Source organism: Colobus angolensis, unplaced genomic scaffold (genome assembly GCF_000951035.1).
Source record: "Colobus angolensis palliatus isolate OR3802 unplaced genomic scaffold, Cang.pa_1.0 Scaffold138, whole genome shotgun sequence".
Taxonomy (NCBI): domain Eukaryota; kingdom Metazoa; phylum Chordata; class Mammalia; order Primates; family Cercopithecidae; genus Colobus; species Colobus angolensis.
In genome coordinates, this window is record NW_012114466.1 from 1170393 (window position 1) to 1194176 (window position 23784).

A 23784-nucleotide genomic window follows, 5' to 3' on the forward strand; every position below is an offset into this window, starting at 1 on the left:
GGCCACTGCAGTCCAGCCTGGACGACAGAGCGAGACTCCCGTCTCAAAAACAAAAACAAAAACAAAACAAACAAACAAACAAAAAAATATATATCTTGACAAGGCCATTAACCATGTTATTCCAGTTAGGAAAGAACATTTCTCCAGACTTCCAACAGGTATATCTGTGTTTTTCTGGCACACATGACTTTTTTTTGTTTTTGTTCTTGTGTTGAGACAGTCTCCCTCTTTCACCCAGGCTGGAGTACAGTGGTGCAATATTTGCTCACTGCAACCTCCACCTCCCAGGTTCAAGCGATTCCCATGCCTCAGCCTCTCAAGTAGCTGGGAATACAGGCACATTTCACCACGCCTGGCTAATTTTTGTATTTTTAGTAGAGACTGGGTTTCACTATGTTGGCCAGGCTGGTCTTGAACTCCTGACCTCAAGTGATCCTCCCACCTTGGCCTCCCAAAGTGCCGGGATTACAGGTGTGAGCCACCAGGCTCAGCCTGGCACACTTGACTTTTAGGAGTGAATTCTGCCATCTCCTCCTTCACCTGGAAGTTCACCACAATGGCTCAGAGGTGCTTCTGTCTCTAGAACCCTGGCCCGTGTTGAATGACGTGTGTGTGATGGTGGAGGATGGAGCTTGGTTTTCTATACACAGTAAAGAAAGGGAGGCACCTGTAACAGCAGCCAGCCACTGTGGGAGCGGTGGCCACAGCCCTCCAGGCTCTGTGAGTTGGGATTAGGCTATTCCTCTGGCCGGTGTCTCCCATACCCCGTTTCCAGATCTCCTGCTGGTTCCCTGGAGACGGCATTCCCTGCCTGGGACCTGGTACCCACCGCACCTGTCCTTTGGTGCCCCTGAACCTCCTTCCTCCCAGCTGCTGCTGATTCAGGGTTGTGCTCCAGAATCCCCAAAGGGACTCGCCCGCCCCACTGCAGCAGGAGCTCAAGGGGTGAAAGTGACAAACACCCCGAAGCAGAGATGCACAAGAGACGCATCTGCGACCTCACGATGGGACGTGTTATGTGGTTTAAGAGTTGTTAAAAACCTGAGATGACATTTATTTGATTAAGTGACCTAAAGGGGAATTGGTTTTGATGATTTTGTCTACGTTGATGCAATGCATAGGAAAAGAATTCGACCACTGGTGCGGTGTAGGTGTGACTGCTGCTGGTACAGACAGATGGGTTTTCTGTGCTTACATTTTTTCATATTTAAAAAAGAGGAACAAGGCCACGTGCAGTGGCTCACGCCTGTAATCCCAGCACTTTGTGAGGCCAAGGCAGGCAGATCACGAGGTCAGGAGTTCGAGACTAGCCTGGCCAACATGTCGAAATCCCGTCTCTACTAAAAATACAAAAATTAGCCAGGCATGATGGCAGACGCCTGTAATCCCAGCTACTCAGGAGGCGGAGGCAGGAGAATCGCTTGAACCCAGGAGGCGGAGGTGACAGTGAGCCGAGATCGCGCCACTGCATTCCAGCCTGGGTGACAGAGTGAGACTCCATCTCAAAACAAACAAAACCAGAAAAGAGGAACAAGAATTACTTTTGTAACCAGAAAAGAAAATGGATGGAGCGGTGGGCGCCTCCCACCATGGTGCTGTGGGGAGGGGAGGGAGGGCGTGGCCACCTGTCTCCCCCAGTGCCTCACAGCCCGATCCCCAGTCCCCAGTGGCCCTGCCAACCTCTGCTTTCTCTCTGGATCTCCCTCCCACCGTGCAGGTGAGACGACGACGACTGTGGCACCCAAGGTTCCCGGCGGTGTAAGTGACGGGCGGTGGCACTCTGTGCAGGTGCAGTACTACAACAAGGTAAGACAGTCCCCACCACTTCCCCCCGGCCCCAGGGTGGCTCAAGAAGGTGCCGTGGAGCAGGGCGCAGTGGCTCATGCCTGTAATCCCAGCACTTTGAGAAGCCGAGGTGGGTGGATTACCTGAGGTCAGGAATTTGAGACCAGCTTGGCCGACGTGGTGAAACCCTGTCTCTACCAAAAATACAAAAATTTAAAAATTAGCTGGGCGTGGTGGTGGGTGCCTGTAATCCCAGCTACTCAGGAGGCTGAGGCAGGAGAATCACTTGAGCCTGGGAGGCGAAAGTTACGGTGAGCCGAGATCGTGCCGCTGCATTCCAGCCTAGGTAACAGAGCAAAACTCCATCTGGATTAAAAAAAAAAAAAAAAAAAAAGGAAAAAAGGTGCCCTGGTAGATTTTCTGTCTTAAGACATTTGTGCTCTGAAATGGTTTTTAAATGTGCTATTGGAAAAAGTGGTTTAGGAAATGCACATTTGTGGAGGGTCTGTGTAAATACACCTGAGCCCTGTGGTGGGGTCATGGGCCTCCCACCTGGAGCTTGGTGTCGGGGAGGGACATGGACCCCGGAGATCACCTTTGCTGGGGGAAGGACACAGAAAAGGCTTATTCATTTGCAGCTGCCTTGGCCAGAGTATTTACTAGTGGCTGAAATTCTGGGCCGTTCATACATGACTCTGCAGCCAAGATTGTCCGCTCTACGTGGATGTAAACTGGAAAGCCAGAACACTGTCCAAGGAAGCGCCGTGAAGGCCACCCGGGTGGTTTTGGTTTCGCTTTATTTTGCTGTTCCTTGGTTTGTAAGGAAACACATTGTTTTTTGCATCAAAATGCCATGCTTTCCACGGCTGTGATTGTGCAAACCCCTTTTCTCTTCTTGGGAAGCTCCAGGGTGTGCCCCCACGTGCTCATGGGTCTGCGGGGGTCTTACTGGCCCCTCCTGGAGCCCGGTCGCCCCCCCCGTGCCCCACTTCCCAGACTTCCACGAGGCCGAGGCCTAAGCTTGGTTGGCAGATGAGGGATCCTCTGTCCTCCAGGAGAATTGAGCCAGTCCTTCTGTGGAGACAGCGCCTTCCTTCTTTCACAGCCACTATGTCTGGCTGCGACTCGCCAGCATTTGGGGTCCGGTCACTGGGCCTGAGGTCGCAGTGCTGCGTCCACCGGCTTTCACTCTCCTTTCCGTGCTGTCCACCGGCGTCCCTCTACCTCCCTGACCCGCCCCTCACATCTGCCTTGAATATCCCATCATCTCCCAGGCATGCCACACAGACTCCAAGTAGTGGTCACCTGCAGAGAGACCATGGTTTTTGTCCTCTGTCCCATCAGTGCCAGCCCAGGGCAGGTGGAGCTTGAGCCTCATTTGGGAGGAGGACAGATGGGTGGTGCTGGTGGGGTTTGGGGGGATACTGAGAGAAGGCTGGCAGGTGTCTGGGCGGGGTCTGGGCTGCCGCACGTTGGATGTCACCCCTGGTGGGGCCTGGCTGATGGATGGAGAACCGTGTGCTCGACAGAGGCGCGGGGGCTGGTGGGGTGAGGGGCTCAGGGCTGAGCAAGAGGAAGAGGGCAGCCCTCACAGACGCGGATCCATTTGCTGCCATTGTCCATTTCAAAGACTGAGTCTTTTCTTGATATGGTGCCGTTCTGTGGCTGTGTGGGGCAGTGCTAGCCAGTGTGAAGTGCATTCACCTGGGTAAGCTGCACAGATGGCCCCTGCGTCCTGCTGCCTGGCGCTGCCTACTCTGACCCTGTGACCCTTCCTATTGTGCCCTTCCAGCCAGCTGGGGCTGGACATCAGAGCTCGATGCCCCCTGGGGTGGTGCCTGCCAACGGCTGGGCCACAGGGGACCTTGGAGACCGTGCCCCATCGTCAGGGAAGCGTAGGGCATAGGTGACACATTTTCCTTCCTGCGCGTGTCAGAAAACAAAGTCCAGGGATGAACGTTTTTTGCTGGGGAGGGGGTGGGCGGGGGGAGGTTGAGTCCGCCTTGGTCTCCCCATCGGTGCCCAACACTCCAGAATCATCGTCTGCCTATGGCAGAAGCAACAGTGTGCCTGCAGTTGTGGAGGGACTCGCAGCCGGGACACCGCTGCGGTCACCTCTGTCCACACTCGGCCCCGGCTCTGAACACAGTGAGTGTTTACTGGGGCCCGCCTGCTGCCGCCCCCTTCCGGGTGCTCAGAGGAGCAAAGTCGCCGTGCAGGACGCCACCTGCGCTGTCCCGGAGGAGAGGGGGCCTCACGTAAGAAGATAAACAGAGGACGGTGGATTAGCGGGATCCACGGCTTCCGTGTCTAGGGCCAGGTCCTTTCAGCGGTGCCTGAGTGCAGCCCCCCGTGCGGGATTAGGCCTTTCCTGTGAGCGCTGGATGCTTCTCTGTCTTGCCTGAGGTTATTTGATGGAGGAAACCAACCAGTTTTTACTGTGCCTTTAGGCGTCCATTAGCAGGTCTGACGGGGCCACACACTAGGAATGTGTTAGCAGAGATTATGAGCATCTGCCCGAGGAGGAGACGGCACCGCTGCTCCGTGACCTTGTCTCCGAGTGGCAGCTCTGACAAACCCAGGTGCAGCGGTCTCCTCTGGAGTGTGCCTGAGCTGGGGGCGGGGCCAGTCAGGTTGTGAGTGGTATGGGGGCCTGGAGAGGTGGCAGGGCCAGCTTGAGGTCAGGAAGACAATCTTCTGGGGGCTGGTTCCTCTCCTCTCTGGGCCTCCACTTTGTCTCCAAGGTTACCTCTGGTCCCGTCCTCCGGCAGCCACCTTGGGGGTGACCTTGGGCCACCAGGGAAGGTTTTGGGGAAGGGGACAGGCTCAGGTTGGGAAAGGACCCACACAGGAAGGAGGTGTTGGGGCTGGACAGTGAGGGGTTGAGGGGCTCAGGGTGAGGGCTACAAGGGTGGTCTTGAGGGCAGTGGGTGACATGACTGAGGGAACCCCTCTGCACATGCGTCCCCGCCTGCCTTGGCTGATGGGGAGGGTCGTCCCCCCCGCCCCACCCAGCTGTGTGCTTTCCCCAGCACGCTGCATTCACCTGCTGCGCCACCTTGCTGGTTTTGGTTTTTGTATTTTTAGGGATGATTAAGAAAATATATTTGAAAAAGTTCAGCATACAACAGTGTGGTGAGGATGGAAGCATTGGTGGGGGCCGCGCCGCTGCCCAGCCTCCTCTCTTCACTCTCGTTCTCTGTCCCCCGCCCTCCAGGGCGGCTGTGTGTCTGAGGCGTGGGCCACCTGCATTTTAGGTCTGAGCATGACCTCCTGGGTATCGCCTGTCAGTGGCCTCCTGCACTGCGTCCATGTGCAGCCTGCGGGGACCCTTCCCCCACCCGCCAGTGCACAGGGCCTGGGAGCTGCCAGGCTGGTGGAGCAGTCAGGGTCCTCACAGGAAGCAGATGGGGTGCTCCAGTGGGACCAGCCCTGGAAGAGTTACTTACAAAGGGCTGGGCAGGGCTTGGGGCATCCATGAGGAGCGGTGTGGAACCCACGGCTAGAGGCAGTGGCAGCAGAGCTGTGACAGCCCTTAGTCCTCGAGCATCAAGGGAAATGGCAGATTGGGGCCCAGAGAGAAGGGGTCCTGGTCAGAAGCCACAGGAGAGGGGCACAGGAGTTAGAGGCACAGCCGGCCTGGGGCCCTCCTGGTACCCCTCCCCTCCCTCCCTCTATCCTCCCATGTGACTTGCCATTGGCCAACGCCTCCAGAAGCCACAGGGTAGGGACCCCCCCCAGGCAGGGAGCAGGCAGAGTCTGTTTATTTTTCCTTTCTGCTTGATGACATTTTAGACGAGAAGGTTTATTGGTCTAATTCACCTTCAGCAAAACCAAAGGGTGCATTGGAGTCGGACATGCTTCCAGGAAGGTCTTTTCAAAGGCAGGCACTTGTACGTTTGTGTGGAGCTCCGCCAAGCACAGATGAAACAACACAGCCCCCACTCCCGCAACCACCCCGGGAGGTTTGGGGCCGCGCAGCGCAGTCTCAGACATTGCTTCACCCCCAGCGTGATTGTTTGTTTGTTTTTTCCCCCAAGGCTGGTTTGAAGGTGTTTCCACCACAACTTCCAAAAGGGCGAAAGTGCCTGACGGAAAAGGAAAACCGTTCTTCCCACTTGAGAATCAGGTTTTGCCCTCATTCGCTTTAAGTGTTTGCTGCTCCCCTATTGCCCTCAGCAGCCTGGGTGTTCGGGAGGTGTCAGGAGAAGCTTCCTCCCCACAGAGACAGTGCTGGGGAGGGGCCGTCCGGGAGGACGGGGACCCTCGGGGCTGCACTGAGCGCTCATTCCCTGTTTGTGCTTTTCTGAGGCTGCCTGCGGGGATCACCTTTAGATGCTACCTTGCTCCAGGAGCTCCTGGCAGAGTCGGGGGCACAGAGGTGCCAGCAAGATGTTTAACGGGGCCCTGGGGAAGCAAGGGTGGCTCGTGCCCACCTGGCCCCGGTGTCTTCCAAAGCCAGCTGAGCCTGCCCAGAGCCTGGAGCACAACCTCCTTGCCAGCTGTGGAGGCAAGGACATGCTGGGAAGGTAGTGCCTGACATGGACACGAGGCGGTGTGGCCTGCTGGAGACCCGTGAGTGGGCTGTGAGATGAGGCAGTGAGGTGGGGCGCCAGGAGGCCCAGAGCTGCTGGGAGATCCGCATGAAGCAGATGTGGGAGGTGGTGAGCAGCCGTGCTGGGATTTCCCACCTGGGCGCTGCTGCCCCTTGGGGACGATGATCCTTCACTGGGAGGCCTGTTCTGGGCAGCATTGCTGACCTCTGGTCACTAGACTGCAGCTGTTCCCCCTAACCCAGTTTTGACAACCAAGAGGTCTTCATCATTGTCAGGGCCCTGAAGTCATGCCCTGGATGAGAACCACTGGGCTAGTGAGACGGGAGCTCAGCTAGACGGAGTCCTGGTAGCGTCAGGTGGAGATGCAAGACCCTGGGCCGGGGCTTGATGCAGCAGCCTCTATGTGAGCAGCAGGTGGTCTTCAAGGGGCGCTCGGCATCCATCACCTGGCCGGGGATGGTGCTGTGCTTGTCGCGATCGCCGTGCTGGCCACATGTGGCTAGACCACATGTGGTGAAGCCCCATGCCTGAGCTGGCTGCTGCAGTCCTCGAGACCCTGTCTTGGCAATTTGGCTTCATCTGGTTCTGGTGATTCTGAGATGGTGCGGGGCTGTCTTTGGCATGCTGCGGAAAGTGCTTTTATAAAGACAGCATGAGGCCCGGTTGCAACAAACCTCCTCTGGACAACCAGCCTCTGCTTCTGTTGAGCCAGAGGATCTAAGTGCTTTGAGATTTCCATGACCTTGAGACGACCCCAGGTCCTGCTGTCATTAGGGATTGCTCCCCTGTTGCTTGTCAGGTCATTCAAAACCTCTTGGGTCCGTGCTGCACATTAAACCCCAAAGTCCCAAGGAGAGTGAGCAATGTGCCCCCAGAGCACCCCTGGGGTCGGGGGAGCTTCTCTGTTTCTGCAAACGTTCTAAAAACTCAAGGGCTTCCACCTAGACACTTGTGTCAGGGTGCGATTTTTTGATGGAACTCTTCCTGGGCTCTACAGATCTGCCATGGTTAGACAGTTGTGTGGTCCCCTGGGGTGAGGTCACGTGACCCTCTCTTTCCCTCCCTTCCATGTTAATTGAGTGCCAACTACACACACAGAATCCAACTTACAGAAACGAACTCGGAAGGTATTTAATAGAATAGAAGGTCCTCCAACAGTGGAATGTCAACAACCTTTGCCAATAGTGCAGTGGGGTTCTGTGCAGTAAGGTCCTCCGACAGTGGAACGTCAACAACCATTGCCAACAGTGCAGTGGGGTTCTGTGCAGTAAGGTCCTCTGACAGTGGAACGTCAACAACCATTGCCAACAGTGCGGTGGGGTTGTGTGCAGTAAGGTCCTCAGACAGTGGAATGTCAGCAACCATTGTCAACAGTGCAGTGGGGTTCTGTGCAGCGATGAGGGGAGGAGCTCCCAGGATATTGTTACTAGATTTTAAAAGCCCTAGTTGTAGGGTGTATTTTATTTTATTTTATTTTGAGGTGAAGTCCCACTCTGTCACCCAGGTACCTCTGTCGCTGTCTCGGCTCACTGCAACCTCAGCCTCCTGGGTTCAAGCAATTTTCCTGCCTCAGCCTCCTGAGTAGCTGGGATTACAGCTGCTCACCACCAGACCTGGTTAATTTTTGTATTTTTAGTAGAGATTGGGGTTTCACTATGTTGGCCAGGCTGTTCTCTAACTCCTGACCTCAAGTGATCCACCTGCCTTGGCCTCCCAAAGTGTTAGATTACAGGCGTGAGCCACTGCACCCAGCCAAGCCTGGTTCTTTTAGTGGAGGGTGGCATTTAGAACTCCAGATCTGGGTGCTTGGTGTGCTCATTGCTTTGGGTTGTCTCACTCCCAGTGTCTCTTACTGGGCAGAACTAGGACACAGACGTCTGTGTAGGTGTGTGTGTGTACATATATACACGCACGCACACTTCATATTGATTCTTTTTTCCTATTTACCTGTCACTCCCTATTGGAAGCCATAAACTTCACTGCAGCACTGCCGCATTTGCTCTGCTCTGCATGTTCACGTCCCCCTGATGCCGTCCCAGCGCATTCGTGCGGCTTGGTAACAGAACACCCGAGGCTGGGTACTTACAAACCACAGAGATTGATTTCTCTGAGTCCCAGAGGCTGGAAGCCTGAGCACCTGCAGGTTTGGGGCCTGGCGAAGGCCCATTCCTCATAAATGGCAGCGTCCAGGTGTCCTCGTGTGGCAGAAGAATGCAAGAGGGTGGACCCGCTCCCGTGGGCCCTTTTATTGAGGCCCTTATCCCATCCTTGAGGGGCCCACCCTCATGACTTTACCACCTCCTACCAACCCATCTCTTGATTCCATTCCACTGGCCATGAAGTTTCAACACGTGAACTTCAGAGGACACTTCAGACCATAGCACCCCCAAATTCATATATTGAAATCCTAAGCCCCAAGGTGATAGTATTAGGAAGTGGAGCCTTTGGGAGGTGATCAGGGTCTCCCATGAGTGGAATGAATGTCCTCATAAAAGAGCCCCAAGACTGCCCCTCACCCCTTCTGTCATGTGAGGGTGTGGCAAGAAGGTGCTGGTCTAGGAACCAGGGCCAGACCCTCCCCAGACCGTGAATCAGCCAGCACCTTGACGTGGGACTCGCAACTTCCAGAGCTGCGAGAAGCAGATGCGTGTTGTTTACAAGCCACTCAGCCTCTGGTATTTTGTTACAGCAGCCCAAGCAGAGTTAGAGTTCATTCTTCTTGTTTTTTTTTTTCCTCTTCTATATTTGTAAATGTTTATCAGTTAGGAACCTTGTTCTCATTTTCCTCAGTATAGTTATTGATTTTTCTCAACCTTCCATCATTTAAACAACCTTCCAACCCCACCAGGCCACAGCTTCACTCAGCCCCCTCCCCGGCTGCCCCCTCCTCAGCTGCCCCCTCCCCAGGCTTGCTACTCTGCCTCACTCAGCCCTGATGGTACCAGCTGACTCCAGCAATTGGAGATGGGTCTGCATAGAGACTTGACCGAAATATTTCATTACTCAAAAAAGAAGGGAGGAAGGGAAGAAGGAAGGTTTTTAAAACAAATTTAAAGGGAATAAAAATCCTAAATATGAAAAGCTGTGGGATGCAGCTAAAGCAGTGCTGAGAGGGAAGTGTATAGCACTAAATACTTACATTAGAAAAGGGAGATGTCTCAGATCAGTAATCTAAGCTTTTACTTCAAGAACCTAGAATAATAGTAAAATAAACCCAAAGCCAGCAGAAAGAAGGATAAATAAGATAAGAGTAGCAGTCAGTGAAATTGAAACAACAAAACAATAGAGAAAATCAATGAAACGAAGAGCTGATTCTTTAAGAAGATTAACAGAATCTTTTCAAAGAGGGAAAAACTTCTGGTGTGACCGATAAGGAAAAAAAAAGGGAAGACAAATTACTAATATCAGGAATAAAATAGGCTCTGTAGACATTAGAAGGGGTAATAAGGGAATAGTAAAAACAACATGTGTACATTTAAAACCCAGATGCACGGACCAACTCCTCAAAAAACTACTACTACTCACCCAAGATGAAATCGGTCATTTGAATGACTGTATAACTATTGAGGAAATAGAATTCGTAGTTTAACATTCCCAAAAAGGAAATCTCCAGGCCCAGATGGCTTCACAAGAGAATTCTAACAAATATTTAAAGAATTACGTCAGTTCTGCAATGTCTCTTCCAGAAAAGAGAGAACATTTCCCAGTTCAGTTCATGAAGCATTACCCTGATTCCAATACCAGACGAAGACAGACGAAACAAAACCGCAGACCGCTGTTCCTCATGAATATAGATGCAATTCATGTTGACGCGGAAACCTGCGCACAAGTGGTACAGCAGCTTCTCATAATATCCCCAAATGGGAAACCGCCCAGATGGCTGTCACTGGGTGAATGGTTAAACAAACTGATATGAACAGGGAATACATCTTAGCACCAAACAACTTCTCTGCTGAGTGGGAAAAGGCAACCACCAAAGGGACTGTACTGTGTGATTCCATTTGTGTGACATTGTGTTTTTTTGTCTGTGTTTTTTTTTTTTTTTAGAGTTTTGCCTCGTATCCCAGGCTGGAGTGCAGTGGCACGATCTCAGCTCACTGCAACCTCCACATCCTGGGTTCAAGTGATTCTCCTGCCTCAGGCTCCCGAGTAGCTGGGATTACAGGCACGTACCACCACGCTCGGCTAATTTTATATTTTTAGTAGAGATGGGGGTTTCACCATGTTGGTCAAGCTGGTCTCGAACTCCTGACCTCAAGTGATCCACCCACCTTGGGCTTCAAAGTGTTGCAATTACAGGCGTAAGCCACTCCCCCCGGCCTTTATGACATTCTTAATATGACAGAATAACAATGGAAAACAGAGTAGTGGTTGCCTGGTATTGGGCTGGGGACAGGAGGGAAGTGGGTGTGGCCATGACAGGACCACAAGGCAGGGTCCTTGCAGTGATGGAACATTCTGTCTCGACTGTGTCAGTGTCTGTACCTGGGATATTACACTGTCTTTTTGCAGGGTGTTTCCGTGGATGGAAACTGTAAGGGGTACATGGGATCTCTCTGTATTATTTTTTACAATTGCATGTACATCTAAACTTGTCTCAAAATAGAAAGTTTCATCAAAATCACTTTTAGGCCAGGCGTGGTGGCTCACGCCTGTAACCCCAGCGCTTTGGGAGGCTGAGGTGGGAGGATTGCTTGAGCTCAGGAATTCAAGATCAGCCTGGGCAACATAGGGAGAACACATTTCTTCAAAATATAAAGTAAAAAAAAAATTAGCCAGGTGTGTGGTGCATGTGCCTGTGGTCTTGGGAGGCTGAGGAGGACCACTTGGGCCTGGAAGGTCGAGGCTGCGGTGAGCCATGACTGTACCACTGCACTCCAACCTGGGTGAAAGAGTGAGACTCTTGTCTCAAAAAAAATTTTTTTTTTTTAAAGATTTAAAATATATGCTGGGGTAATACATATGTTTTTTTCTGAAGGATGACTCTATGCTCTCTAAAACAACAAACTTGTGTTTTTTTTGTTTGTTTTGAGATGGAGTCTCACTCTGTCACCCAGGCTGGTGCGATCTCGGCTCACTGCAACCTCCACCTCCCGGGTTCAAGCGATTCTTCTGCCTCAGCCTCCCGAATAGCTGGGAGTACAGGTGCCCACCACCACCACGCCTGGCTAATTTTTGTATTTTTAGTAGAGATGGGATTTCACCATGTTGGCCAGGCTGGTCTCGAACTCCTGACCTCAGGTGATCCGCCCGCCTCGGCCTCCCAGAGTGCTGGGATTATAGGCGTGAGCCACCGCACCCGGCCCAAACTTGTTAGTAGTTCTCATCGGATAGCTGTTTCAAGGTCACAAACTGCCTAAAGCATGGAGTCTTAATCAGGTATTTATTATTCCTCGTGATGTAGTGGTTTGGCTGCTGGTTCTTCTGGTCTATGCAATTCAGCCAGGGCTGTGTGAAGGCCTCACTCATATGACCTGGCCCTTAGCCATGGCATCTGGGGCCTCTCATCTTCCAGCAGGCTAGCCTGGCTGTTCACCTGGTGGCAGGGGGTTTCTAGCAGCCAGAGAGGGCGAGTCCCAGTGCACGGTGCTTTCCAGGACTTCTCTCATGTCCTTGTGCCCTGATGTCCTGTTGCCCAGGTCATGTGGCCAAGCCCAGCCTCTAGGGTAGACACACAGACCATTGGTGGCAAGAGCCAGGAGGTGGCATTGCAGAGGCCAGACGTGCAGTGCAGGAGGCATCGTGGCGGCCCCTGTGGCAAAGGTGGATACCAGTGGGAAGAAGGATGCAAAGCGAGGTCGATTTCATGTTCCTTTTAGGCCCTTCTGTGCCTTCTTACATGCACTTGGTTATTCTTTGTATTTAAAAAAAAATACAGCAGTTCTCTGGGTCATAGGATTTTGAGCCGTTTTTGTTTTTTTCTTTTAAATATTCTATTTAAAAAAATATTGGAGGGCCAGGCATGGTGGCTCATGCCTATAATCCTAACACTTTGGGAGGCCAAGGCAGGCAGATCACTTGAAGTCAGGAGTTCAAAACTAGCCTGGCCAACATGGTAAAACCCCGTCTCTACTAAAAAATACAAAAAATTAGCCGGGCATGGTGGCAGGTGCCTGTAATCTCAGCTACTTGGGAGGCTGAGGCAGGAGAATCACTTGAGCCTGGGAGGTGGAGGTTGCAGTGAGCCAAGACCGCACTGCTGCACTCCAGCGTGGGTGACAGAGTGAGACTCCATCTCAAATACAAAACAAAAAATAATAAAAAGATAATTGGATTTATAGAATATGTAAGATAAAGAAGCTAAACTTTTACAAAGTTAATTAAGCCTTGCAAAGTCTGTAAAATCCTTACGATAAAGGAGGCAGCCACGCAGGCTCGTGATTTTGCCCCCCTGTGGCCTCGTTGGCTTTGCTTCTGTCTCATAGGAAGTTGCATGTTTAAGAGGAGGGGATGGGGATACTCCCTAGGTGTTCCATGGCTGTGTGAAAGGCCACGCCCTCTCTGGCTCCTCCAGCCCCAGCAGGTGTTCCTTAAATCCAGTAGCGGGGCCTCTGTGAAGGCAGTCGGCACATGGTCCCGTCGGGTGGTGAAGTCTGCGACCACTGCCTTTACTTACCCTGCATCTCGGACTCAGGATGTTCCTGCCTCTTTGAGCCCAGGTAATGGGGGCATAGAAGCCGACAGAGGGGCCTTCGGGTGGCCAGCGAGCCCTGCCAGAAATGTGGTGCGGGGCCCTGCCTGCAGGCGCTGTGGCAGGTGGGGGTGCCCCGCTGCTGGTGTGCGATGTGACAGAAATAGATAAGTCACTTGGTTTCCGTTCCCAAACACGGGCCTGGTCAGGTGGTAGAAAGTCACTTGTTACGGAAACAGGGTGATTCCCGGGGGCAAGCGCCGCCCCACCCTGGGCCTTTGTATTACAGAACCCTGTTATGGAAAGTCGCCCCAGGGCTGGGGCAGCCCTCAGTTTCACGCCCGGTTGAGGTTGCTTCCTGTCTGGCATCATAGCCACTGTCCTCCAGCCTCTGTCTCACCTACATCCTTCCCACCCCACCTAGCCCCTCACTGCTGGGGCTCTGAGATGTCCTGCCCCGTGGCTGCCTGCCTCCCCTCTCTGGGCTCCCGGCCCTTCCTGCCTCTGCCCCCCAGCACCTCGGCAGGGAAGGTGGTTGCTGAAGGGTACTGACTGATGTCCTGTCTTGTGCCAGGCTCGCGTGTGTCCCCCACGTGATCCTCATGTCAGCTCCTGGAGGAGGCGCTGTTGCTGTTTCACAGATGAGGAAACTGAGGCACAGAGTAGATGATGGGAGGGCCAGGGTTAGGCAGAGCCACGGACCCAGCAGCTCTCACCCACCCGTGTATTCACTACTCTGGGAGTTCCCATCCCAGGGCTGTCGTGTTTTCCTGCCGTGACCATCCCTGGGCCCCACCTTCTCCTTGTCTTTTCCAAGCGCTTCCATGCTCTCTGCCCCAACTCAGCCCTCTCCCCACCTTCATCTTATCACACGGATTCTGAGCATGTCACCCCTTAGTGGCTTGCAGACCAGGAGGGAGGGGAGGCTGGTCAGAAAGGTCGTCAGGGCAAAAAGAGGCAGGGGGACTGACCACAGGAGGAAGGGGGTCCTATGGGCCCAGATCAAGGACAGAGAGGGGACTATCAGGTCTTAACAGGAGCAGGCCGTGGCTTTGTATGAGCATGTGTTAGTGTGCAAGCTGCATGTATGCACAAAGTGAGTGTGCACAGTGAGTATATTTTACAAGCAAGCTTGAGCACGAATGTGGGTGAGCATGTGTGCACACAAGTGTGTGCTAGTATGAATGAGTATGGACATGTGACTGCACATGTGTGTGCACATGCAAGTATGAATGACATGTGAGTGGGTGTCCACATGTGAGTGTGCACGTGTGTGAGTGCACCTGGGCGAGTGGGCACCTGGGTGAGTACGCATGTGAGTGCGGATGTGTGCATGTGTGAAAAGCACACGTGTAAATGTGAGTGAGTGCACATTTGAGTGTGGGTGAGCATGGGGTAAATATGCATGTGTGCATGAGTAGGTGAGTGCTTGAGTGCACCCGTGAGTGAACGCACATGAGTGGCTAGGTGTGCATATATGAATGCACCCGTGTGAGTGGGTGAGTGCACATGTGTGGGTGAATGTATATGTGAGTGAATGTGGATGAGTATGCACGAGTGTGGGTAAGTGTGCATGTGAGTATGAGTGCACGTGTGGGGGCACATTTGAATGTGTAGGTGAGTGTATATGTCAGTGAATGTGGATGAGTATGCTCGAGTGTGGGTAAGTGCACATGTATGAGTGTGCGTGTGGGTGAGGGCACATTTGAGTGAGTGTGGGTAAGTGCACGTGGGTTTGAGTATGCACAATGGGGTGGGTGCACACGAGGGTGAGTGCACGTGTTTGTGGGTGAGTGTGCGTGAGTATGGGTAAGTATGCATGTGTGAGTGTATGAATAAGTGCACATGAATGTGAGTGACGGCACATGGAGTGGGTGTGAGTATGCACGTGAGCATGGATCAATGTGCACTAGTATAAGTGCATGTGTGTGGGTGAGGGCACACTTGAGTGTGAGTGGTGAGTGTGCACATGTGGGTTTGAGTATGCACGAGTGTGGATGAGTGAACACACGAGTGTGAGTGGGCAGGTGGGCACGTGGGTTTGAGTATGCATGAGTGTGGGTGAATGAACAGGAGTGAGTGGGCGAGTGTGCACATTTCTGGTAAGCGTTTTCTCCTTGCTCAAAAAGTTGTTTTGGAGGGAACTGTAGCCCACCTGCCATCCTTCCTGAAGCTTTGTCCTGTTTTTCCCGGGACACTCAGGCTACTGTGTTGTGGGGGTTAAGCTCAGAGGCCCCATCCCAGGCACTCTGTCCCCGTGCCCATGTGGAGGAGGCCCCAGGAGGCTGCAGCTCAGAAGCGTGCGCGCCCCTTGTCTCGCTTGTCAGGATTTCTGCAGCTGGGAGTAGCAGTAGGATTTAGATGCCTCCCACTGGTAGACAAATATGAATTAGACGAACATGAATTAGATGAACGTGAATGAGCTGCTCACCGGGTGCTTGAGGGTCACTCAGTTTGTACCAAGCAATTTTTTTGTCTATAAAACCCCCAAGAAAGGGAACATGTTGCTTTCCGATAAGGTGCTGTATCTCACTGCATGTTGGCCCTTCATTTGTCATTGGCAAGCAGACCCCCCTCTGAGCAAATCCCCATAAATTCCCAGGCTCCCAGGATACCTGGGGGAGCAGCCTGGCTGCAGAGGGGACCTGGTCCTGATGGCTGCTCCCAAAGGGGCATGGCTGAGATGCCCCTGGCTTCCTCCCGTGGAACTGGAGGCTTTGGTCAAGGGTCTGGCTCAGTGGGGGCTGGCACAGTGCCCTGCTGGATCATTTCCAGAACAAAACTAACTAACCCGGGAATCATGGAGCCCTGGAGGAGGAGCTTATCTCCGTCCGGCGCTGAGCACACATGCCCAGGGGACTCCTGCCTCCGGACCCACGGTTCTTGCGTTTCCAAATGCACGGTACGTCCATCAGGAAAGCAGAGAACTCCTCACTTTTGTCTTTGGCCAGAATCATCAGGGAAACGGGGGTTAGACCCCCTTGCCTGAGAAATAAAAGGCTTTGGTGTGATTTTTTAAGAATCTGCAGGTGACCAGTTGGTTCTGACCTTCGTCGAAAACTTTTCTAATGCTCCACAATAAGCCTAACAGCACTCTGCATCACTTTCTTGGGTAGTTGACTAAATGGAGGAAATGGCATGCCAGTGATAGAACTCCGAGCTGCAGGTGACTTTGTGTCTCAGCTCCTGGGCAGGACCCTGCGGGTTCAGCGGAGAGGCTAATTGCACAAGCTGCTGAATTGCTTCTTTTTCGTTTAAAAATGTAAAAATCAACTTTATTATTTTATTATTTTTATTTATTTATTTATTTTGAGACGGAATCTTGCTCTGTCACCCAGGCTGGAGTGCAGTGACGCAATCTCGGCTCACTGCAACCTCTGCCTCCCGGGTTCAAGCGATTCTCCATCTCAGCCACCCAAGTAGCTGGGATTACAGGCCCCCACCACCATGCCTGGCTAATTTTTTTTTTGTATTTTTTTTTTTTAGTAGAGATGGGGTTTCACCTTGTTGGCCAGGCTGGTTTCAAACTCCTGACTGCAAGCGATCCGCCCACCTCGGCCTCCCGAAGTGCTAGGATTACAGGCGTGAGCCACTGCGTTCAGCCCCTATATTATGTTATTTTGTTGTATTTTTTATGTATTTATTTATTTATTTTTTAAGACGGAGTCTTGCTCTGTCGCCCGGGCTGGAGTGCGGTGGCCGGATCTCAGCTCACTGCAAGCTCCGCCTCCTGGGTTTACGCCATTCTCCTGCCTCAGCCTCCCGAGCAGCTGGGACTACAGGCGCCCGCCACCTCGCCCGGCTAGTTTTTTGTATTTTTAGTAGAGACGGGGTTTCACCGTGTTAGCCAGGATGGTCTCGATCTCCTGACCTCGTGATCCGCCCGTCTCGGCCTCCCAAAGTGCTGGGATTACAAGCTTGAGCCACCGCACCCGGCCATGTTATTTTAATATAGGGAAGTATTCAAACAGCAAAACTTGAGAGAACCACTTGAACGTCATCTTTTTTGGGAAATAACAATAGCAGCAGACATGGCAGCAAGCACTTCACACATATTCATTTCATCCCACGTTATTTTTACCCCCAGTTGTACAACCAAGTCCTGGCATGCAGGGAAGTCTTGTGACTTTCTCAAGTGGGGGCAGGATATGAACCCTTGGCTTTAAGGAGGTGATGTTCGTTGGAAGCTGTGGCCACTGCTGTCCTGTGAGCCCCTGCCGGCCTTGGGTCCGCCCAGCTGGACCCTGAGTTGAGAATGAGGATGATAGTAACGTCAGCCACGCCAGCTCCGACAGTGCAGAGAGTTTCAGATCCGTCCTTTCGTTTCATTTCCAAACAGCCCTAGAGATAGCAGCTATGCACTTACACACTTTCTAGAAGAGCCTGCCTAGGCTCATAGAGTGTGTCTTGTGCCCCGGGACCCTGGCAGGTGAGGGATTCAGGAGCACCTGCCCCACTCAGCCGGAGCTGGGCAGAGGAACTGAAGGTCCCCTTACCACCTGCGATAGTGTGGAGCCGCCCTCCCCACCGGGTGACCCAGTGGCTCGGTTGGGCTTCCAGACGGTTTGCTGCTCGCAGCCCTGGGGGGGATGCCGCACCCTTTGAGCCAGGTCATCAAAGGCAGCCGGCAGTCCCTGTGTAGAGGGTGGCTACCCGCGGAACACGGTCCTGTTACCTGCCTGGGGGTATTGGGACCCCCCCAGGAAGTAGCAGCTCGGTCTGAGGTTTGCGTTCTGGCCCCTGGGAGTCCGGCTTGAATTCTGGAAGGTTGCGTGCATCTGCATGAACTTGCTCCTCGTGACCCTTCCCACCACTTTCCCAAGCAGCTTCAGAGAACTGCGGTGACTGCCTCCGAGGGAGAGCTTGTCGTCTCCGTGCCAGAACTGGCACAGGGTCTTGCCCACATTTCCTGGGGCATTTGTCGGCCAGTCAGGCCTGAACCTTGTCATCTTGAGAAATGACAGCATGGAACGTTCAGCGCTGCAGCTTGACTCTGTATAGACATTCCTGAGGTCCAGCCATCTGTGAATTCTTTGATATGAACGTTGGTTAATCATTTCTGACACAGAGCATGAATTCATTCATTTCCTAAGACGTGCCCCTCCCACCCCCACACCGCCTTCCCCTGCCACCTTCCCCTGCCACCTTCCCCAGCGTTGAAACCGTACCCCCACCGGCCTCCCAGTGCAGAATCGTCTGCAGCAGGTTAAAAGCCTGGAGAAATGTGAGCTCTTCGTAAGGACCAAACGCTTTTGTGCGCACACAAAAACTCTCTGCACTGCGTAGAGCGGCTGAGTGGAAGCCAAGGGGGAGGGCCTGCACGCAGGGAAGAAAATACCTTGAAGGAAAAAAAGAGGGTGGACCCCAGGGATGACTCCTGGAGCAGGAATCTGGATCTGCACAGCTTGGTGCCTCTGGGCCACTCCTCGCAGTGCTCAGTGGCACCATAAGTTTTTTCTCAGGTGGTGACAGGAGCGAGATGTGGTCTTTCCTCACTGGCTCTGTTTCTGCCTGCCCCAGGGTGCCTGTGCCGGCCAGGGTTGCCCGCTGAGGGGTGTAGAGGCACCATGGGCAGCCCCTGCTTTCTCCAGTTGCTGTGCGCGCTGCCTGCCTTGCTCGGCCTGAGTGACCAGGTCCGGCTACCGAGCTTTACGTCCTGGAAGCGAGGCCTGGGAATTGAGGCCTTTCCCACAAGGGGTGTTGGTGCAGGGGTTGGGGGGTCCTCTGGGTCTGACCGGCTGCTGTACAGTACCCAGCTGAGCCCTGGGAGGGCAGGTGCCGGGGCGCTGGTGCCTCCACCGTGCTGGCCTTGGCCTGTCGTGTGCCTGGAGCCTTCCAACACAAGAATTGAGAAAAAACTCAGATACGAACCTGTGGCCCCCTTCGTTCCCACACTGTCTTTTTCTTTTGTATAAATATGTGGCAAACTTGAAAAAATCCTCTTAGAAATGTGAGGGGGCGGTTCGTCTGTCTTATTGCTTATCCCCCCGACCCGTGTCATTCATCATCGGCTGTGACCCAGCCAAGCCACCGGGTGCTTTTCCTGGCCAGATGCTGCCACGCCAGTGCCCTGCGGAAGCTGCTTGAGCTGCTTTCTCTGTGTAAAACTCAGAGGCGGACGCACCGCCTCACATTCTGGAGCTATTACCGCCACGTAGTCTCCTCTGTGCTGCCGCCTCGTGCTCCACGCCAGCCTTTCAGCGGAGACGCGCTTTGTCTTCCTTTGACAAAAGTGGAGGACCTGAGCCCACACACACCTGCTGTTGTCTTCACCTATCCCCATTCGAGCCGCCTGTGTAATTGTCTACGCACCTCTCCAGCCCTCCCGGAGAAGGTTCACCTCTCTGACTGCGTTTTATCACTCATAGCCGCCTGGCAGGAAGGTCAGATAATGCATTTTCTCTCCATGTCAGAGGGAAAAATTGGAAGGATCTTCCCAAAAGTTCTTCAGGTGGAGAGTGGCAGGTGGCTGGGGAGGGGAGGATGACAACCCAGGATTTTTTTTTTTTTTTTGGCCTTATTGAGGTGAAGTTCACATAGCATAAAAGTAAGTTTTAAAGTGGCATTTAGTATATTCACAGTATTGTGCCATACCACCTCTATTGGGGTCTAAAATATTTTCATGCCGTCACTTGACCAATAGTAACTTTTAAAAAAATAATAAAATATTTTCATCACCCAGGCCAGGTGCGGTGACTCACGCCTGTAATCCCAGCACTTTGGGAGGCTGAGGCGGGTGGATCACTTGAGGTCAGGAGTTCGAGACCAGCTTGGCCAACATGAGAAAACCCCGTCTCTACTAAAAATACAAAAATTAGCCAGGTGTGCTGGTGCACACCTATAGTCCCAGTTGCTTGGGAGGCTGAGGCGGGAGAATCGCTTGAACCTGGGAGGCGGAGGTTGCAGTGAGCCGAGATCTCGCCATGGCACTCCAGCCTGGGCAACAGAGTGAGATGCCACCTCAAAAGAAGTATTTTCATCACCCCATACCATGAGCAGTCACCCCCCATCCTCCTCCCCGAGCCCCTGGCAATACCTGTCTGCTCTGTGTCTGTGGATGTGCCTGTCCTGGACGTTGTGTAGAAATGGAGTTGCGCGGTGTGTGGCCTTTTGTGTCTGGCTGCTTTCACCGAGTGTGATGTGTTCCGGGACCCCTGTGCTGTCATGTGTCAGCGCTTTGTACCTTTCGGTGGCTGGGATTCCGGTGCAGGGATGGGCCACAGTTGGCCCACTCATCCACTGATGGACATCTGGGTGGTTTCCACTTTTTCTGAATTGCAAATAGCAACGCCATCAACACTCATGAACTGGTTTTTGAGTTCCTGTTTTCAGTTCTGTTGGGTATATGCCTGGGGGAGGTGGTGCTGGGTCATGTAGTACTTCTGCGTTCAATGCTTTGGGGAACCCCGCCCGTGCGTCTCAAGTCACCCACAGCACCGTGTCCATGCACTCCCTGCCGCCCCGTCACTTGCTGGCCTCAACTGCAGAGTGGACGGTCAGCCTGCGCGTTAAACCCACACTCACCGAGAGGCGGGAGAGTGGATGGTCAGCCTGCGTGTTAAACCCAAACTTACCGAGAGGCGGGAGAGTGGACGGTCAGCCTGCGTGTTAAACCCACACTCACCGAGAGGCAGGAGAGTGGACGGTCAGCCTGTGTGTTAAATCCACACTCAGCGAGTTGCAGGAGAGTGGATGGTCAGCCTCTGCGTTAAACCCACACTCACTGAGAGGCGGGAGAGTGGACGGTCAGCCTGTACGTTAAACCCACACTCACTGAGAGGCGGGAGAGTGGACGATTAGCCTGTGCGTTAAACCCACACTCACTGAGAGGCGGGCATCTTAAACCAGTGCCCCCACTCAGCACCTATTCTGGGGTGGCAGGAGAGGGATGGGCCATCGGGAGTCTGTGATTGCTTCTCTGAGCAGCAGGGATCTCAGACCCCACAAGTCCCCCTGCTCCTCCGTGCAGCCCTCCTGCTGGTTGTTCCAGCTCTCCACCTGAGAACATTCGGCTCTTTCATCAAAAGTGCTGTTACTTTTGACCCAGTGGCTGCTGGTGGGTCTCTCTGGGAGTCAGAACCGAGCAGCACATGCTAGGTGCTGTCTGTCAGAGACCATTTCCTAAACGCCTTCTGCCTGCTGCTCTGATTCACGAAGGCCAGACTGAACTCGGGTATCCTAGCAGTTGGTGTCTCACATGAGTCCGTGCCACTCGAAAAACAAGCATGGACTGTAGTGGTTTTGTCTTTTGCTTCCAACTTTCTTTATCCTGCTGTTTTTGCTTGAATCCGTAGCTCTGAGCCGTTGATTACTAGCAGCAGTTTACAACAACTGCAGTTTTGTAAACAGCAGCTTAGTTTCATGAAAGCCTTCCCAGTGTAAATGCTACTTACACCCTTCCTCCAGAAGTCTCATGCCCAGCCCCAAAAATGTAAATTATAAGTTGTAAAGATAATGTGGGGCTCACACAGTGAGGGGAGGTTCTTCTTTCCCTGGGACCGCGCCTCATATTTAAGCATCCCATAATGGGCACTTCCACGCATTTTCCAAAGCGGGCCGAGTTACAGAGCGAGAAAACAGATGATTTTTAATGCTCTCACCTACCTGTTGCTTAACCAAAAGTGAAATCTTTAAGGAGACAGCTTATCGGACCTTGTGATTTCATCACCTGATGTAAAAGAAAAATGAAAAAGGTGATCCATGCACTCAAATACCAGGGGTCATGGTAGAAGCCTCGCTTGGATTTACAGAGAAGGGTGTGTGGGAAACTCACGTATCTCTGTTGCTATCACCCTCAATTCCCTGTAACACAGAGGGGATGTGTGTTCTAATGGTAAATCATTATCTTGCACAAAAAGAAATTGAGGTATGGTGATGGGTCTCATCCGCCTTAGATGATTGGATAAGAGGGAGCAGAAATCTCAGTGGGGTGGCCATATACAGTTGTGCAGGCTGCGCACTGCACAACTCCAGGCAGGGCGTGCTGCCTGGGTGCCCAGGGTCCCCTGAAGTCATGCAACTTGGCCATCCGGCTGAGTTCCTGTTTCCAGTTCTGTGTCCTGCCTTTCTGCCTAGTTTCCCTGATCAAATAGATACTTTGTTCCTATTAAAAACTGAAGATTTATTTTTGAATGGACTATGTGGTGGTTATTTTCCTACTAAAAGGCACTGAGGATGATTTAATTAAATTCTACATTTTTACAACGATCTATTTCCAAGTTTTATAAGGAAGCATGAGATTGTATCATGCTATAAACTCAAACTGACCCCAGAACTATCAAGAGGAGGCATTGAACCCATCCTTTATAGGGATGGTGGGAGGGACCCTGCTGGGACTGGAAGAAAAGGTTCTCTCTGGGGTGGAGCGGGAGGCTCTGCTGCGCATTGTGTGCCGATTGCGGGGCATGGTGGTGCTTCCCTGGCGATCTCCTGGCTCATCGTCATGGCCACCCGCGGGATGTAGGTCTTGCTATCCAGGTTGTGCAGATGAAGGACATTCTGTTGCCTGTTCCGGTTGGAGCTGGCACCAACTGGGTTTCTGGAACTTTGAGACCCACATGAGATCTTTGAGATCCATCCGTGGCCGCATGGATCGTGCAGGGCTGGTGCTGCTTTTCCTGCTGGAAAGGCATCTGAGCTGGCTGGGTGGATATGCTCCATGTCCCAGGAGGGGCTGACCAGGAGGTGAGACCTGTGAGGGCTGCCTGGGGAAAGTGGGCTCGTCCCCAGATGGCGAACCACAGTCTCTTTGAGAAAGGAAAACTGTCACCTGAGGTCACTGATTCAGAAGAACTCTTGTACCCAGCCCTGGAATGTGCTCCTGGCCCAGAGAGGGAGCTCCACGCCTTAGAGGGGAGATGTGGGGCCATCTGCGGGCCGGACAGCAGCCTCCTGGTATCTGTACTCCAGGAGCATGAGCCTGGCCAGGCGCCATGGTCAGGAGGACACCCCCGGAAGAGCAGAAGCGGGTGTTCACAGGAGGGGCCCCGGGGCTTGGGTGTTGGCTGCTATCTTCATTTTCTGGGGCCACCGTCACAAAGTACCATGGTTAGGGTGGCTCAAACAACAGACACGATTCTCTCTCAGTCTGGCGCTTAGAAGTCAAGGCGTGGGCAGGGCTGTGCCTCCTCCGAAGGCTCAAGAGGTGGACCCTTCCTGCCTTTTCCTAGGTGTTGGTGGCCCAGGTGGCCCTTGGCTTATAAACAGCTGCTCCAGCAGCTGCCTCCACAGTCACGCGGCTTCTCCCCCGCGTGCCTTTGCGTCTCAGCATCTGTCCTCTTAAGAGGACACCAGTCATCTTGGATCAGGGCCTGCCTACTCCAGGACGTCTGCATCTTAGTTAATTCCATCGGCGCCAGCTCTTTGTCCAGACCAGGTCACATTCTGAGATTCTGGGAAGCAGAACTTGAGGGGGCACCAAGCAGCCCAGCACAGCTAGTTAGGGGAACTAAAGGCCAGGGGCTCCTCGTCCCTTGTCCACGTGCTGCCCACCCAGTGCCGTGTCCTCCCCGCTCTGTGAGTGACAGGTCCGCCTGCTGAGGGCCCTGGCGGGGAAAGTGCTGATGCCTTCTGTGCTTTCTCTTCTTACAGCCCAACATCGGCCACCTGGGCCTGCCCCACGGGCCGTCCGGGGAGAAGATGGCCGTGGTGACGGTGGATGATTGTGACACAACCATGGCTGTGCGCTTTGGAAAGGACATCGGGAACTACAGCTGTGCTGCCCAGGGCACTCAGACCGGCTCCAAGAAGTGAGCATCCCAGGAGGGGAGGCCCTGGGGGTCCGCACCCCCAAACATGCTCACCCTACAGCCT

At 53.2% G+C, this 23784-nt stretch overlaps 1 protein-coding gene across 1 annotated transcript in view; it reads left to right on the top strand.

Moving 5' to 3' along the window:
• CELSR1 (cadherin, EGF LAG seven-pass G-type receptor 1) overlaps positions 1-23784 on the top strand; it is a gene marked incomplete at its 5' end in the record, with an annotated part of 201612 nt that overhangs the window by 117122 nt on the left and 60706 nt on the right. Inside the window, 2 exons of the mRNA XM_011934791.1 lie at positions 1718-1806; positions 23563-23720. Of these exons, the coding sequence (XP_011790181.1) occupies positions 1718-1806; positions 23563-23720 (247 nt within the window). The remainder of the gene's footprint in view (positions 1-1717; positions 1807-23562; positions 23721-23784) is intronic.